This window comes from Phyllobates terribilis, unplaced genomic scaffold, assembly GCF_046119375.1.
Source record: "Phyllobates terribilis strain yellow unplaced genomic scaffold, ASM4611937v1 Scaffold_2312__1_contigs__length_143223, whole genome shotgun sequence".
Taxonomy (NCBI): Eukaryota; Metazoa; Chordata; class Amphibia; order Anura; family Dendrobatidae; genus Phyllobates; species Phyllobates terribilis.
Window position 1 is genome coordinate 119,029 of NW_027365070.1, and position 18,951 is coordinate 137,979.

Sequence of the window (18,951 nt, forward strand, 5' to 3'; positions counted from 1 at the left end):
CTCTCCACAGAGCTGACAATCTAATGGTGTAATCTCCTCTCTCCACCACAGAGCTGACAATCTAATGGTGTAATCTCCTCTCTCCACCACCACAGAGCTGACAATCTAATGGTGTAATCTCCTCTCTCCTCCACCACAGAGCTGACAATCTAATGGTGTAATCTCCTCTCTCCTCCACCACAGAGCTGACAATCTAATGGTGTAATCTCCTCTCTCCACAGAGCTGACAATCTAATGGTGTAATCTCCTCTCTCCACCACCACAGAGCTGACAATCTAATGGTGTAATCTCCTCTCTCCACCACCACAGAGCTGACAATCTAATGGTGTAATCTCCTCTCTCCTCCACCACAGAGCTGACAATCTAATGGTGTAATCTCCTCTCTCCACAGAGCTGACAATCTAATGGTGTAATCTCCTCTCTCCTCCACCACAGAGCTGACAATCTAATGGTGTAATCTCCTCTCTCTCCACCACAGAGCTGACAATCTAATGGTGGAATCTCCTCTCTCCACCGAGCTGACAATCTAATGGTGTAATCTCCTCTCTCCTCCACCACAGAGCTGACAATCTAATGGTGTAATCTCCTCTCTCCTCCACCACAGAGCTGACAATCTAATGGTGTAATCTCCTCTCTCTCCACCACAGAGCTGACAATCTAATGGTGTAATCTCCTCCACCACAGAGCTGACAATCTAATGGTGTAATCTCCTCTCTCCACCACAGAGCTGACAATCTAATGGTGTAATCTCCTCTCTCCACCACCACAGAGCTGACAATCTAATGGTGGAATCTCCTCTCTCCACCACCACAGAGCTGACAATCTAATGGTGTAATCTCCTCTCTCCACAGAGCTGACAATCTAATGGTGGAATCTCCTCTCTCCGCAGAGCTGACAATCTAATGGTGTAATCTCCTCTCTCCACAGAGCTGACAATCTAATGGTGTAATCTCCTCTCTCCACCACCACAGAGCTGACAATCTAATGGTGTAATCTCCTCTCTCCACCACCACAGAGCTGACAATCTAATGGTGTAATCTCCTCTCTCCTCCACCACAGAGCTGACAATCTAATGGTGTAATCTCCTCTCTCCACCACCACAGAGCTGACAATCTAATGGTGTAATCTCCTCTCTCCTCCACCACAGAGCTGACAATCTAATGGTGTAATCTCCTCTCTCCACCACAGAGCTGACAATCTAATGGTGTAATCTCCTCTCTCCACCACAGAGCTGACAATCTAATGGTGGAATCTCCTCTCTCCACCACCACAGAGCTGACAATCTAATGGTGTAATCTCCTCTCTCCTCCACCACAGAGCTGACAATCTAATGGTGTAATCTCCTCTCTCCTCCACCACAGAGCTGACAATCTAATGGTGGAATCTCCTCTCTCCACAGAGCTGACAATCTAATGGTGTAATCTCCTCTCTCTCCACAGAGCTGACAATCTAATGGTGTAATCTCCTCTCTCCTCCACCACAGAGCTGACAATCTAATGGTGTAATCTCCTCTCTCCTCCACCACAGAGCTGACAATCTAATGGTGGAATCTCCTCTCTCCTCCACCACAGAGCTGACAATCTAATGGTGGAATCTCCTCTCTCCTCCACCACAGAGCTGACAATCTAATGGTGGAATCTCCTCTCTCCTCCACCACAGAGCTGACAATCTAATGGTGTAATCTCCTCTCTCCTCCACCACAGAGCTGACAATCTAATGGTGTAATCTCCTCTCTCCTCCACCACAGAGCTGACAATCTAATGGTGTAATCTCCTCTCTCCTCCACCACAGAGCTGACAATCTAATGGTGTAATCTCCTCTCTCCTCCACCACAGAGCTGACAATCTAATGGTGGAATCTCCTCTCTCCTCCACCACAGAGCTGACAATCTAATGGTGTAATCTCCTCTCTCCTCCACCACAGAGCTGACAATCTAATGGTGTAATCTCCTCTCTCCTCCACCACAGAGCTGACAATCTAATGGTGGAATCTCCTCTCTCCTCCACCACAGAGCTGACAATCTAATGGTGTAATCTCCTCTCTCCTCCACCACAGAGCTGACAATCTAATGGTGGAATCTCCTCTCTCCTCCACCACAGAGCTGACAATCTAATGGTGGAATCTCCTCTCTCCACCACCACAGAGCTGACAATCTAATGGTGTAATCTCCTCTCTCCTCCACCACAGAGCTGACAATCTAATGGTGGAATCTCCTCTCTCCTCCACCACAGAGCTGACAATCTAATGGTGGAATCTCCTCTCTCCTCCACCACAGAGCTGACAATCTAATGGTGGAATCTCCTCTCTCCACCACCACAGAGCTGACAATCTAATGGTGTAATCTCCTCTCTCCACCACCACAGAGCTGACAATCTAATGGTGGAATCTCCTCTCTCCTCCACCACAGAGCTGACAATCTAATGGTGTAATCTCCTCTCTCCACCACCACAGAGCTGACAATCTAATGGTGTAATCTCCTCTCTCCACCACCACAGAGCTGACAATCTAATGGTGGAATCTCCTCTCTCCACCACCACAGAGCTGACAATCTAATGGTGTAATCTCCTCTCTCTCCACCACAGAGCTGACAATCTAATGGTGGAATCTCCTCTCTCCACAGAGCTGACAATCTAATGGTGTAATCTCCTCTCTCCACCACCACAGAGCTGACAATCTAATGGTGTAATCTCCTCTCTCCTCCACCACAGAGCTGACAATCTAATGGTGTAATCTCCTCTCTCCACCACCACAGAGCTGACAATCTAATGGTGTAATCTCCTCTCTCCACCACAGAGCTGACAATCTAATGGTGTAATCTCCTCTCTCTCCACCACAGAGCTGACAATCTAATGGTGTAATCTCCTCTCTCCACCACAGAGCTGACAATCTAATGGTGGAATCTCCTCTCTCCACAGAGCTGACAATCTAATGGTGGAATCTCCTCTCTCCACCGAGCTGACAATCTAATGGTGGAATCTCCTCTCTCCACAGAGCTGACAATCTAATGGTGTAATCTCCTCTCTCCACCACAGAGCTGACAATCTAATGGTGTAATCTCCTCTCTCCACCACCACAGAGCTGACAATCTAATGGTGTAATCTCCTCTCTCCACCACCACAGAGCTGACAATCTAATGGTGGAATCTCCTCTCTCTCCACCACAGAGCTGACAATCTAATGGTGTAATCTCCTCTCTCCACAGAGCTGACAATCTAATGGTGTAATCTCCTCTCTCCTCCACCACAGAGCTGACAATCTAATGGTGTAATCTCCTCTCTCCTCCACCACAGAGCTGACAATCTAATGGTGTAATCTCCTCTCTCCTCCACCACAGAGCTGACAATCTAATGGTGTAATCTCCTCTCTCCTCCACCACAGAGCTGACAATCTAATGGTGGAATCTCCTCTCTCCACCACAGAGCTGACAATCTAATGGTGTAATCTCCTCTCTCCTCCACCACAGAGCTGACAATCTAATGGTGTAATCTCCTCTCTCCTCCACCACAGAGCTGACAATCTAATGGTGGAATCTCCTCTCTCCACAGAGCTGACAATCTAATGGTGGAATCTCCTCTCTCCACAGAGCTGACAATCTAATGGTGTAATCTCCTCTCTCCACCACAGAGCTGACAATCTAATGGTGTAATCTCCTCTCTCCTCCACCACAGAGCTGACAATCTAATGGTGTAATCTCCTCTCTCCACCACCACAGAGCTGACAATCTAATGGTGTAATCTCCTCTCTCCACCACAGAGCTGACAATCTAATGGTGGAATCTCCTCTCCACCACAGAGCTGACAATCTAATGGTGGAATCTCCTCTCTCCACCACAGAGCTGACAATCTAATGGTGGAATCTCCTCTCTCCACCACAGAGCTGACAATCTAATGGTGTAATCTCCTCTCTCCACCACAGAGCTGACAATCTAATGGTGGAATCTCCTCCACCACAGAGCTGACAATCTAATGGTGTAATCTCCTCTCTCCACCACAGAGCTGACAATCTAATGGTGGAATCTCCTCTCTCCACCACAGAGCTGACAATCTAATGGTGTAATCTCCTCTCTCCACCACAGAGCTGACAATCTAATGGTGTAATCTCCTCTCTCCACAGAGCTGACAATCTAATGGTGTAATCTCCTCTCTCCTCCACCACAGAGCTGACAATCTAATGGTGTAATCTCCTCTCTCCACCACAGAGCTGACAATCTAATGGTGGAATCTCCTCTCTCTCCACAGAGCTGACAATCTAATGGTGTAATCTCCTCTCTCCACCACAGAGCTGACAATCTAATGGTGTAATCTCCTCTCTCCTCCACCACAGAGCTGACAATCTAATGGTGTAATCTCCTCTCTCCACCACAGAGCTGACAATCTAATGGTGTAATCTCCTCTCTCTCCACCACAGAGCTGACAATCTAATGGTGTAATCTCCTCTCTCCACAGAGCTGACAATCTAATGGTGTAATCTCCTCTACCACAGAGCTGACAATCTAATGGTGGAATCTTCTCTCTCCACAGAGCTGACAATCTAATGGTGTAATCTCCTCTCTCCACCACAGAGCTGACAATCTAATGGTGTAATCTCCTCTCTCCTCCACCACAGAGCTGACAATCTAATGGTGTAATCTCCTCTCTCCACCACCACAGAGCTGACAATCTAATGGTGGAATCTCCTCTCTCCACCACAGAGCTGACAATCTAATGGTGTAATCTCCTCTCTCCACCACAGAGCTGACAATCTAATGGTGTAATCTCCTCTCTCCTCCACCACAGAGCTGACAATCTAATGGTGTAATCTCCTCTCTCCACCACAGAGCTGACAATCTAATGGTGGAATCTCCTCTCTCCACCACAGAGCTGACAATCTAATGGTGTAATCTCCTCTCTCCACAGAGCTGACAATCTAATGGTGTAATCTCCTCTCTCCACCACAGAGCTGACAATCTAATGGTGGAATCTCCTCTCTCCACAGAGCTGACAATCTAATGGTGTAATCTCCTCTCTCCACCACAGAGCTGACAATCTAATGGTGTAATCTCCTCTCTCCTCCACCACAGAGCTGACAATCTAATGGTGTAATCTCCTCTCTCCACCACAGAGCTGACAATCTAATGGTGTAATCTCCTCTCTCTCCACCACAGAGCTGACAATCTAATGGTGTAATCTCCTCTCTCCACAGAGCTGACAATCTAATGGTGTAATCTCCTCTCTCTCCACCACAGAGCTGACAATCTAATGGTGTAATCTCCTCTCTCCACAGAGCTGACAATCTAATGGTGTAATCTCCTCTCTCCACCACAGAGCTGACAATCTAATGGTGTAATCTCCTCTCTCCTCCACCACAGAGCTGACAATCTAATGGTGTAATCTCCTCTCTCCACCACAGAGCTGACAATCTAATGGTGTAATCTCCTCTCTCTCCACCACAGAGCTGACAATCTAATGGTGTAATCTCCTCTCTCCACAGAGCTGACAATCTAATGGTGTAATCTCCTCTCTCTCCACCACAGAGCTGACAATCTAATGGTGTAATCTCCTCTCTCTCCACCACAGAGCTGACAATCTAATGGTGTAATCTCCTCTCTCCACAGAGCTGACAATCTAATGGTGTAATCTCCTCTCTCTCCACCACAGAGCTGACAATCTAATGGTGTAATCTCCTCTCTCCACAGAGCTGACAATCTAATGGTGTAATCTCCTCTCTCCACCACAGAGCTGACAATCTAATGGTGTAATCTCCTCTCTCCTCCACCACAGAGCTGACAATCTAATGGTGTAATCTCCTCTCTCCACCACAGAGCTGACAATCTAATGGTGTAATCTCCTCTCTCTCCACCACAGAGCTGACAATCTAATGGTGTAATCTCCTCTCTCCACAGAGCTGACAATCTAATGGTGTAATCTCCTCTCTCTCCACCACAGAGCTGACAATCTAATGGTGTAATCTCCTCTCTCCACAGAGCTGACAATCTAATGGTGTAATCTCCTCTCTCCACAGAGCTGACAATCTAATGGTGGAATCTCCTCTCTCCACAGAGCTGACAATCTAATGGTGTAATGTCCTCTCTCCACAGAGCTGACAATCTAATGGTGTAATGTCCTCTCTCCACCACAGAGCTGACAAACTAATGGTGTAATCTCCTCTCTCCACCACCACAGAGCTGACAATCTAATGGTGTAATCTCCTCTCTCCACAGAGCTGACAATCTAATGGTGTAATCTCCTCTCTCCTCCACCACAGAGCTGACAATCTAATGGTGTAATCTCCTCTCTCTCCACCACAGAGCTGACAATCTAATGGTGTAATCTCCTCTCTCTCCACCACAGAGCTGACAATCTAATGGTGTAATCTCCTCTCTCCACAGAGCTCACAATCTAATGGTGTAATCTCCTCTCTCCACAGAGCTGACAATCTAATGGTGGAATCTCCTCTCTCCACCACAGAGCTGACAATCTAATGGTGGAATCTCCTCTCTCCACCACAGAGCTGACAATCTAATGGTGTAATCTCCTCTCTCCTCCACAGAGCTGACAATCTAATGGTGGAATCTCCTCTCTCCTCCACCACAGAGCTGACAATCTAATGGTGTAATCTCCTCTCTCCACAGAGCTGACAATCTAATGGTGTAATCTCCTCTCTCCACCACCACAGAGCTGACAATCTAATGGTGTAATCTCCTCTCTCCTCCACCACACAGCTGACAATCTAATGGTGGAATCTCCTCTCTCCACCACAGAGCTGACAATCTAATGGTGGAATCTCCTCTCTCTCCACCACAGAGCTGACAATCTAATGGTGTAATCTCCTCTCTCCTCCACCACAGAGCTGACAATCTAATGGTGGAATCTCCTCTCTCCACCACAGAGCTGACAATCTAATGGTGGAATCTCCTCTCTCTCCACCACAGAGCTGACAATCTAATGGTGTAATCTCCTCTCTCCACAGAGCTGACAATCTAATGGTGTAATCTCCTCTCTCCTCCACCACAGAGCTGACAATCTAATGGTGGAATCTCCTCTCTCCACCACAGAGCTGACAATCTAATGGTGGAATCTCCTCTCTCCTCCACCACAGAGCTGACAATCTAATGGTGTAATCTCCTCTCTCCTCCACCACAGAGCTGACAATCTAATGGTGTAATCTCCTCTCTCCACCACCACAGAGCTGACAATCTAATGGTGTAATCTCCTCTCTCCACCACCACAGAGCTGACAATCTAATGGTGTAATCTCCTCTCTCCTCCACCACAGAGCTGACAATCTAATGGTGTAATCTCCTCTCCACCACAGAGCTGACAATCTAATGGTGGAATCTCCTCTCTCCACCACAGAGCTGACAATCTAATGGTGGAATCTCCTCTCTCCACCACAGAGCTGACAATCTAATGGTGGAATCTCCTCTCTCCACCACAGAGCTGACAATCTAATGGTGGAATCTCCTCTCTCCACCACAGAGCTGACAATCTAATGGTGTAATCTCCTCTCTCCACCACAGAGCTGACAATCTAATGGTGTAATCTCCTCTCTCCACCACAGAGCTGACAATCTAATGGTGTAATCTCCTCTCTCCACCACAGAGCTGACAATCTAATGGTGTAATCTCCTCTCTCCACCACAGAGCTGACAATCTAATGGTGTAATCTCCTCTCTCCACAGAGCTGACAATCTAATGGTGTAATCTCCTCTCTCTCCACCACAGAGCTGACAATCTAATGGTGTAATCTCCTCTCTCCTCCACCACAGAGCTGACAATCTAATGGTGGAATCTCCTCTCTCCACCACAGAGCTGACAATCTAATGGTGTAATCTCCTCTCTCTCCACCACAGAGCTGACAATCTAATGGTGTAATCTCCTCTCTCCACAGAGCTCACAATCTAATGGTGTAATCTCCTCTCTCCACAGAGCTGACAATCTAATGGTGGAATCTCCTCTCTCCACAGAGCTGACAATCTAATGGTGTAATCTCCTCTCTCCACCACAGAGCTGACAATCTAATGGTGTAATCTCCTCTCTCTCCACAGAGCTGACAATCTAATGGTGTAATCTCCTCTCTCCACCACCACAGAGCTGACAATCTAATGGTGTAATCTCCTCTCTCCACAGAGCTGACAATCTAATGGTGGAATCTCCTCTCTCCACCACAGAGCTGACAATCTAATGGTGTAATCTCCTCTCTCCACCACAGAGCTGACAATCTAATGGTGTAATCTCCTCTCTCTCCACCACAGAGCTGACAATCTAATGGTGTAATCTCCTCTCTCCACAGAGCTGACAATCTAATGGTGGAATCTCCTCTCTCCACCACAGAGCTGACAATCTAATGGTGTAATCTCCTCTCTCCTCCACAGAGCTGACAATCTAATGGTGGAATCTCCTCTCTCCACCGAGCTGACAATCTAATGGTGGAATCTCCTCTCTCCACCACCACAGAGCTGACAATCTAATGGTGTAATCTCCTCTCTCCACCACAGAGCTGACAATCTAATGGTGGAATCTCCTCTCTCCACCACCACAGAGCTGACAATCTAATGGTGTAATCTCCTCTCTCCTCCACCACAGAGCTGACAATCTAATGGTGGAATCTCCTCTCTCTCCACCACAGAGCTGACAATCTAATGGTGTAATCTCCTCTCTCCACCACAGAGCTGACAATCTAATGGTGTAATCTCCTCTCTCCACCACAGAGCTGACAATCTAATGGTGGAATCTCCTCTCTCCACCACCACAGAGCTGACAATCTAATGGTGGAATCTCCTCTCTCCACCACAGAGCTGACAATCTAATGGTGGAATCTCCTCTCTCTCCACCACAGAGCTGACAATCTAATGGTGTAATCTCCTCTCTCCACCACCACAGAGCTGACAATCTAATGGTGTAATCTCCTCTCCCACCACCACAGAGCTGACAATCTAATGGTGGAATCTCCTCTCTCCACCACAGAGCTGACAATCTAATGGTGGAATCTCCTCTCTCTCCACCACAGAGCTGACAATCTAATGGTGTAATCTCCTCTCTCCTCCACCACAGAGCTGACAATCTAATGGTGTAATCTCCTCTCTCCACAGAGCTGACAATCTAATGGTGGAATCTCCTCTCTCCACCACAGAGCTGACAATCTAATGGTGGAATCTCCTCTCTCCACCACAGAGCTGACAATCTAATGGTGTAATCTCCTCTCTCCACCACCACAGAGCTGACAATCTAATGGTGTAATCTCCTCTCTCCACAGAGCTGACAATCTAATGGTGTAATCTCCTCTCTCCACCACCACAGAGCTGACAATCTAATGGTGTTATCTCCTCTCTCCACCACAGAGCTGACAATCTAATGGTGTAATCTCCTCTCTCCTCCACAGAGCTGACAATCTAATGGTGGAATCTCCTCTCTCCACAGAGCTGACAATCTAATGGTGTAATCTCCTCTCCTCCACAGAGCTGACAATCTAATGGTGTAATCTCCTCTCTCTCCACAGAGCTGACAATCTAATGGTGTAATCTCCTCTCTCCACCACCACAGAGCTGACAATCTAATGGTGTAATCTCCTCTCTCCACAGAGCTGACAATCTAATGGTGTAATCTCCTCTCTCCACACAGCTGACAATCTAATGGTGGAATCTCCTCTCTCCTCCACCACAGAGCTGAGAATCTAATGGTGTAATCTCCTCTCTCCACCACAGAGCTGACAATCTAATGGTGTAATCTCCTCTCTCCTCCACCACAGAGCTGACAATCTAATGGTGTAATCTCCTCTCTCCTCCACCACAGAGCTGACAATCTAATGGTGTAATCTCCTCTCTCCACCACAGAGCTGACAATCTAATGGTGTAATCTCCTCTCTCCACCACAGAGCTGACAATCTAATGGTGTAATCTCCTCTCTCTCCACCACAGAGCTGACAATCTAATGGTGTAATCTCCTCTCTCCACAGAGCTGACAATCTAATGGTGGAATCTCCTCTCTCCACCACAGAGCTGACAATCTAATGGTGTAATCTCCTCTCTCTCCACCACAGAGCTGACAATCTAATGGTGTAATCTCCTGGTCACATGATGAGTCGCAGCCGCTTTGACAAAGACAAGTTTTAATCTTGAAGGTTCCGGCCATTCTGTGAAGTTGCAGTTTCCATGGTAACCACAGATTCGGGCGGTGACAGGATCCCCGGATACAACACGAGGAATGGAAGTGCGGAAACACATTGCAGGGGAGATATCAGGGCTGAGTGTGGGGGGTCCATGTGTACGAGCTGCCGGGATCAGAGCCGTCCCGGTCCACCCTGCCCCCCGATCAGAGCCGTCCCCGTCCACCCTGCCCCCGATCAGACCCGTCCCGGTCCACCCTGCCCCCCGATCAGACCCGTCCCGGTCCACCCTGCCCCCCGATCAGAGCCATCCCGGTCCACCCTGCCCCCCCCATCAGACCTATCGCTGATCACCCTGCCCCCGATCAGACCCGTCCCGGTCCACCCTGTCCCCGATCAGAGCCGTCCCGGTCCACCCTGCCCCCGATCAGAGCCGTCCCGGTCCACCCTGCCCCCCGATCAGAGCCGTCCCGGTCCACCCTGCCCCCATCAGACCTATCGCTGACCACCCTGCCCCCGATCAGAGCCGTCCCGGTCCACCCTGCCCCCGATCAGACCCATCCCAGTCCATCCTGCCCCCATCAGACCTATCGCTGACCACCCTGCCCCCGATCAGACCCATCCCAGTCCATCCTGCCCCCATCAGAGCCGTCCCGGTCCACCCTGCCCCCCGATCAGAGCCGTCCCGGTCCACCCTGCCCCCCCCGATCAGAGCCGTCCCGGTCCACCCTGCCCCCCGATCAGAGCCGTCCCGGTCCACCCTGCCCCCCGATCAGAGCCGTCCCGGTCCACCCTGCCCCCCGATCAGAGCCATCCCGGTCCACCCTGCCCCCCCCATCAGACCTATCGCTGACCACCCTGCCCCCGATCAGACCCGTCCCGGTCCACCCTGTCCCCGATCAGAGCCGTCCCGGTCCACCCTGCCCCCCGATCAGAGCCGCCCGGTCCACCCTGCCCCCCATCAGACCCATCCAGTCCATCCTGCCCCCATCAGACCTATCGCTGACCACCCTGCCCCCGATCAGAGCCGTCCCGGTCCACCCTGCCCCCCGATCAGAGCCGTCCCGGTCCACCCTGCCCCCATCAGACCTATCGCTGACCACCCTGCCCCCGATCAGAGCCGTCCCGGTCCACCCTGCCCCCGAACAGAACCCATCCCAGTCCATCCTGCCCCCATCAGACCTATCGCTGACCACCCTGCCCCCGATCAGACCCATCCCAGTCCACCCTGCCCCCATCAGAGCCGTCCCGGTCCACCCTGCCCCCCGATCAGAGCCGTCCCGGTCCACCCTGCCCCCCGATCAGAGCCGTCCCGGTCCACCCTGCCCCCGATCAGAGCCGTCCCGGTCCACCCTGCCCCCCGATCAGAGCCGTCCCGGTCCACCCTGCCCCCCGATCAGAGCCGTCCCGGTCCACCCTGCCCCCCGATCAGAGCCGTCCCGGTCCACCCTGCCCCCCCATCAGACCCATCCCAGTCCATCCTGCCCCCATCAGACCTATCGCTGACCACCCTGCCCCCGATCAGAGCCGTCCCGGTCCACCCTGCCCCCCGATCAGAGCCGTCCCGGTCCACCCTGCCCCCATCAGACCTATCGCTGACCACCCTGCCCCCGATCAGAGCCGTCCCGGTCCACCCTGCCCCCGATCAGACCCATCCCAGTCCATCCTGCCCCCATCAGACCTATCGCTGACCACCCTGCCCCCGATCAGACCCATCCCAGTCCACCCTGCCCCCATCAGAGCCGTCCCGGTCCACCCTGCCCCCCGATCAGAGCCGTCCCGGTCCACCCTGCCCCCCGATCAGAGCCGTCCCGGTCCACCCTGCCCCCCGATCAGAGCCGTCCCGGTCCACCCTGCCCCCCGATCAGACCCATCCCGGTCCACCCTGTCCCCCAATCAGACCCATCCCAGTCCATCCTACCCCCGATCAGACCCATCCCAGTCCATCCTACCCCCAATCAGACCCATCCCAGTCCATCCTGCCCCCAATCAGACCCATCCCAGTCCATCCTGCCCCCAATCAGACCCACCCCAGTCCATCCTACCCCCGATCAGACCCATCCCAGTCCATCCTACCCCCGATCAGACCCATCCCAGTCCATCCTACCCCCGATCAGACCCATCCCAGTCCATCCTGCCCCCAATCAGAGCCATCCCAGTCCATCCTGCCCCCAATCAGAGCCATCCCAGTCCATCCTGCCCCCAATCAGAGCCATCCCAGTCCATCCTGCCCCCAATCAGAGCCATCCCAGTCCATCCTGCCCCCGATCAGACCCATCCCAGTCCATCCTGCCCCCAATCAGACCCATCCCAGTCCATCCTGCCCCCAATCAGACCCATCCCAGTCCATCCTGCCCCCAATCAGACCCATCCCAGTCCATCCTGTCCCCATCAGACCCATCCCAGTCCATTCTGCCCCGATCAGACCATCCCAGTCCATCCTGCCCTTGATCAGACCCATCCCAGTCCATCCTGCCCCCAATCAGACCCATCCCAGTCCATCCTGCCCCCAATCAGACCCATCCCAGTCCATCCTGCCCCCATCAGACCCATCCCAGTCCATCCTGCCCCCATCAGACCCATCCCAGTCCATCCTGCCCCCAATCAGACCCATCCCAGTCCATCCTGCCCCCGATCAGACCCATCCCAGTCCATCCTGCCCCCGATCAGACCCATCCCAGTCCATCCTGCCCCCGATCAGACCCATCCCAGTCCATCCTGCCCCCGATCAGACCCATCCCAGTCCATCCTGCCCCGATCAGACCCATCCCAGTCCATCCTGCCCCAATCAGACCCATCCCAGTCCATCCTGCCCCCAATCAGACCCATCCCAGTCCATCCTGCCCCCAATCAGACCCATCCCAGTCCATCCTGTCCCCATCAGACCCATCCCAGTCCATCCTGCCCTTGCTCACACCTATCGCTGACCATCCTGCCCTTGCTCATACCTATCGCTGACCATCCTGCCCTTGATCAGACCCATCCCAGTCCATCCTGCCCTTGCTCAGACCTATCGCTGACCATCCTGCTCTTGATCAGACCCATCCCAGTCCATCCTGCCCTTGATCAGACCCATCCCAGTCCATCCTGCCCTTGCTCCTACCTATCGCTGACCATCCTGCCCTTGATCAGACCCATCCCGGTCCATCCTGCCCTTGATCAGACCCATCCCAGTCCATCCTGCCCTTGCTCACACCTATCGCTGACCATCCTGCCCTTGCTCATACCTATCGCTGACCATCCTGCCCTTTATCAGACCCATCCCAGTCCATCCTGCCCTTGCTCATACCTATCGCTGACCATCCTGCCCTTTATCAGACCCATCCCAGTCCATCCTGCCCTTGCTCATACCTATCGCTGACCATCCTGCCCTTTATCAGACCCATCCCAGTCCATCCTGCCCTTGCTCACACCTATCGCTGACCATCCTGCCCTTGCTCATACCTATCGCTGACCATCCTGCCCTTTATCAGACCCATCCCAGTCCATCCTGCCCTTGCTCACACCTATCGCTGACCATCCTGCCCTTGCTCATACCTATCGCTGACCATCCTGCCCTTGATCAGACCCATCCCGGTCCATCCTGCCCTTGATCAGACCCATCCCAGTCCATCCTGCCCTTGCTCACACCTATCGCTGACCATCCTGCCCTTGCTCATACCTATCGCTGACCATCCTGCCCTTTATCAGACCCATCCCAGTCCATCCTGCCCTTGCTCATACCTATCGCTGACCATCCTGCCCTTTATCAGACCCATCCCAGTCCATCCTGCCCTTGCTCATACCTATCGCTGACCATCCTGCCCTTTATCAGACCCATCCCAGTCCATCCTGCCCTTGCTCACACCTATCGCTGACCATCCTGCCCTTGCTCATACCTATCGCTGACCATCCTGCCCTTTATCAGACCCATCCCAGTCCATCCTGCCCTTGCTCACACCTATCGCTGACCATCCTGCCCTTGCTCATACCTATCGCTGACCATCCTGCCCTTGATCAGACCCATCCCAGTCCATCCTGCCCTTGCTCAGACCTATCGCTGACCATCCTGCTCTTGATCAGACCCATCCCAGTCCATCCTGCCCTTGATCAGACCCATCCCAGTCCATCCTGCCCTTGCTCACACCTATCGCTGACCATCCTGCCCTTGATCAGACCTATCGCTGAACATTCTGCCCTTGATCAGACCCATCCCAGTCCATCCGACCCCCGATCACACCAGCGATAAGTTATCCCAAAAGTTAGAGATTCTAATAAAAATATGAAGGCTGGAGCCCACGTGAGGTCATTACAGTGGGTGGGGGCAGGTCTCTCCCTTCAGCATAAAAGACACAGGGGTGGGGGACAGCGTTCATTGCCGGGGGGGGGGGGGGGGGGGGGGGTATAGAGTCTATAAGCAAAGGCTCATGTTGGATAACGGTCAAATCATTGGGGAGCCCCCCCCCCCCCAGCTATACTGACTCCCCCCCCCCCCAGCTATACTGAGTCGTCTCTGCGATCTTATAGTAAGCTTTTTCTTTAATCCTTATTTTATGTAACTGCCTATGTATTTTAATGTCCCCTTTGTAACATCCTTTTATATATTTTTCCTAAACATTGCCTCCCTTTTGGATTAAATATAAAATTTAATATTTCGGTTTCTTTTGTCCTGTAATCGTTCCCTCGCCCGAAGCCATATACGCTACCAAAACGCAGGTGTCCGATCAGGCCAGTATCATAGTTCAAATCTGGACGGTGGTGGCAGCGAATAGTAATAATCGAAGCCGACAGTGACTGTACGGAGGCGTATACACATATTCCATGCGCTGGAATACGGAGGTGTGACGCCATACGCTCACTGGTCGCTTGCCGATAGCTTCTTAGTGAGCAGTTGGGTTCGTGTGCTCGCGATGGCTTGATGCCATTGGAGATCTACATAACTTTGTACAATATCTTCAGAGATAAATGGAGATGTACCAGTCTATGAAAAAATGAAGGGGTGCCAATAATGGTGAGCAGCACTGTAGGAGGAGGAGAGGTGAGACGAGGACAGGATCCAGGAGGAGGAGGACAGTGAGGTGCGGAAAGGATCCAGGTTACCGCGCCATCACCGCACTGGTGTGATCTCCACAGTACAATGTGCAGGGATGACCCATGGAGGACGCTGCCCGCACCATGTCCGTTCTATCATCTCCTGCTCCTGCCCCTCGTCACGCTGCCCTCTGTGCAAGAGCGAGGAGGTGCCGGGGGTCTTACACCCCGGATGCAGCACAGATCACAGCAGCAGTACACGCCACTCCGCCGTCTCCACAGCCAGGAGCCATATGGAGGGTGCGAGGGGCATTGTCCTGGCTGACAGCGCGCATCAAACAAGACCCCAGCGTGGGGCGACAGTGAGCAGCGGCTTCCCGCAGGGCGGCACAGATGGTTCATCCAATACTATCCTAATCCGCAGAAGACGGCGGGCTCACCTGTGCGTCCCGCTCCCTCCAGCCTTGTGCCTTCTGCTCGTGCTCCGCCATGGCGCCCTGCAGCTGCCGCTCCAGCCGCTGGATCTCCTGCTGGTGCTCCTGCAGGTGGCGCTCCTGCTCGGCGCGGTGCTGCTGGTGGAGGCGGCTCTTCTCCTGCTCCTGCTCCAGCTTCAGCTCCACCACCTGATTGGTCAAGAGACCCCGTCACCATGACAACTGATCCCGGCTGACCCCAATACATGCCACCGCCAAGTTCCCTCTGCACCGCCGGCATGAACCCCAAAACATTGCTGTATGGTAATGGGGGGAAAGCTGCGAGAAAGAATAACAGGCTGGAGGTGGAGGCCGTCTGCGGGGGGCGCTCTCTGGGCGGATGCACTGGGCTGCAGGGGGCGCTCTAAGCTGCGGGGGGCGCTCTCTGGGCAGATGCACTGGGCTGCGGGGGGCGCTCTAGGCTGCGGGGAGGGAGCTCTCTGGGCTGATGCACTGGGCTGCAGGGGGCACTCTAAGCTGCGGGGGCGCTCTAGGCTGCGGGGAGGGAGCTCTCTGGGCTGATGCACTGGGCTGCGGGGGGCGCTCTAGGCTGCGGGGGGGGGGGGCGCTCTGGGCGAACTTTTTCCACTTGTCACTGGTAACCAGCAGTTATAAAGGGTCTCTATGTCGTGGTCACCACATAATGGTATGCGCCTGATTGTGGGGGTCCGCTGCGCCTTTTCTCATCAGTGGCAGCCTCCCCCCAGCGCCGGCCTCCCCCCAGCAGGCTGTCAGTGGCGGGGCAGGGTCGGTGCTCCGGCTTGTCGTCCCCCTCTTTGATGCTAATTCTGGCAGACGGGTGGAGCGGCCCCCTACCTGGCCGGAGCTCGCAGGCTTCCCGGCCGCCTTTGATGCGGAGCTGCAGGACGTCGCTCTCCGCGCTGCGGCCGCTGCCTCCAGTCACTTGAGCTTCTCTTCAGTGTCGGTGGATTTGGGACAAATGCTCAGGACGAGGGGCGGCAGCATCAGGGGGCGGCAGCATCGGGGGGCCACATCAGCTCCAACCTTCCGTCTATGCAGAAAAGGAGCCAAACCTGAGGGCGCAGCTGCCACGACCGGACGGAGGGAGCGAGGCGGCATCAGCGCTGTACAGCTGTGGGAATGATCCAGACCTCCGCTACTGCACATTTACATAGGACTGCACAGGCTACACAGGCGGACGGCGTCCAGGATCCACAGCGGGGGCCGAGGAACGAAGAGCCATCTGTGTCTCTCAGGACGGGGGGCTCCGCCTGACATCACCGGACTACAGCGAAACCCCAAAAATACCAACCAGACCTGCCAGATATTAGCAGAGTGCAGAAGTGCGAGCGCAGCTCTGGATGTGATGCACACAGGCGCTGGGTGCGGAGCCTCGCAGTCACTTACCTGCTGCGCGCAGCGCTCCTTCACCTCCTGCAGCTGGCGGCTGAACTCCTCGCTCTGCTTCTCGCGGAGGCTCCGGGAGCGGTTCAGGTCGGCCTCCACCTTCCCCATCTGTAGGGGAAGCAGAGAGCAGCGGAGGCTCGTCATCAGAGCGCGGGCGGAGGCTGCTCATGACAGCAGAGCTGAGAGTGCACGTGTACGGGGGGACAGGAGAGATGACAGCAGAGCTGAGCGTGCACGAGTAAGGGGGGCCAGGAGAGATGACAGCAGAGCTGAGCGTGCACGTGTACGGGGGGACGGGAGGAGATGACAGCAGAGCTGAGCGTGCACGAGTATGGGGGGCCAGGAGAGATGACAGCAGAGCTGAGCGTGCACGTGTACGGGGGGACGGGAGAGATGACAGCAGAGCTGAGCGTGCACGTGTACGGGGGGACAGGAGAGATGACAGCAGAGCTGAGCGTGCACCTGTACGGGGGGGGCCGGGAGAGATGACAGCAGAGCTGAGCGTGCACGTGTACGGGGGGACGGGAGAGATGACAGCAGAGCTGAGCGTGCACGTGTACGGGGGGACGGGAGAGATGACAGCAGAGCTGAGCGTGCACGTGTATGGGGGGCCGGGAGAGATGACAGCAGAGCTGAGCGTGCAAGTGTACGAGGGGGGCCGGGAGAGATGACAGCAGAGCTGAGCGTGCACGAGTACGGGGGGGCCGGGAGAGATGACAGCAGAGCTGAGCGTGCACGAGTACGGGGGGGGCCGGGAGAGATGACAGCAGAGCTGAGCGTGCACGAGTACGGGGGGGGCCGGGAGAGATGACAGCAGAGCTGAGCGTGCACGAGTACGGGGGGGCCGGGAGAGATGACAGCAGAGCTGAGCTTGCACGAGTACGGGGGGGCCGGGAGAGATAACAGCAGAGCTGAGCGTGCACGAGTACGGGGGGCCGGGAGAGATGACAGCAGAGCTGAGCATGCACGTGTACGGGGGGCCGGGAGAGATGACAGCAGAGCTGAGTGTGCACGTGTACGGGGGGCCGGGAGAGATGACAGTCATGCATTAGATGACTACCATTCCATGTTGTGTCCACTAGGGCGGCGATCAGGGCTTCTGATACGGGGACAGGACTACACGACTAGTTGGGGGGCTGACACGAGATGCTGATCGTCTGCAGCATGTTCTGCACAATCTCCAGATCTCACCAGTTGTGGCCGGATCGCTTGGTGGTCTGCAGAGTATCTCATGTGCAGGGCCAGCGTGACTCTGGCACAGGGGCCGTCTGCTGCATGCTGCTGCTGATCCCTGCCACTGATCTCCGCAGAGCCGGAACCTCTCCTCAGTGATGTCATCAGCGGAATCCAGGACAATGATAATGAGATCACACTCTAAGCCCCGCCCCACAGCCGCCATGCTTTACCTGCTCCTTCATCTCGCCGTACGCCTTCTCCGTGTTGCGCTCCACCTGACGCTTGAACTCGTCTGTGGCCTCCGCCTGCAGCCGCTGCACCTCCGTCACCCGACTCAGCTGCTCCTCCCGCTCCCTGCAAGACACAGGCTGCACTATACTCCGGAGCTGCACTCACAGAACGTGCTCAGGCTGCCCGGGCAGAGTACCATCTCACAGGTCACACTAACACCAGCAGCACAGAGGATGTCAGGAGAGGAGGAGATCACAGGCTGAGAGTTACATGGAGGGAGGAGCAGGATCCCCAGCAGCACAGAGGATGTCAGGAGAGAAGGAGATCACAGGGTGAGAGTTACATGGAGAGAGGAGCAGGATCCCCAGCAGCACAGAGGATGTCAGGAGAGGAGGAGATCACAGGCTGAGAGTTACATGGAGGGAGGAGCAGGATCCCCAGCAGCACAGAGGATGTCAGGAGAGGAGGAGATCACAGGCTGAGAGTTACATGGAGGGGGGAGCAGGATCCCCAGCAGCACAGAGGATGTAAGGAGAGGAGGAGATCACAGGCTGAGAGTTACATGGAGGGGGGAGCAGGATCCCCAGCAGCACAGAGGATGTCAGGAGAGGAG

At 54.0% G+C, this 18,951-nt stretch overlaps 1 protein-coding gene across 1 annotated transcript in view; it reads right to left on the reverse strand.

Annotated features, from left to right (window-relative positions):
* LOC141245906 (centrosomal protein of 112 kDa-like) overlaps window positions 1–18,493 on the reverse strand; it is a gene marked incomplete at its 5' end in the record, with an annotated part of 41,824 nt that extends 23,331 nt beyond the window's left edge. The window contains 3 exons of the mRNA XM_073669099.1: window positions 15,531–15,713; window positions 16,932–17,039; window positions 18,338–18,493. Coding sequence (XP_073525200.1) covers window positions 15,531–15,713; window positions 16,932–17,039; window positions 18,338–18,493 — 447 coding nt within the window. The remainder of the gene's footprint in view (window positions 1–15,530; window positions 15,714–16,931; window positions 17,040–18,337) is intronic.
* Between the last annotated feature and the right edge of the window lie 458 nt (window positions 18,494–18,951).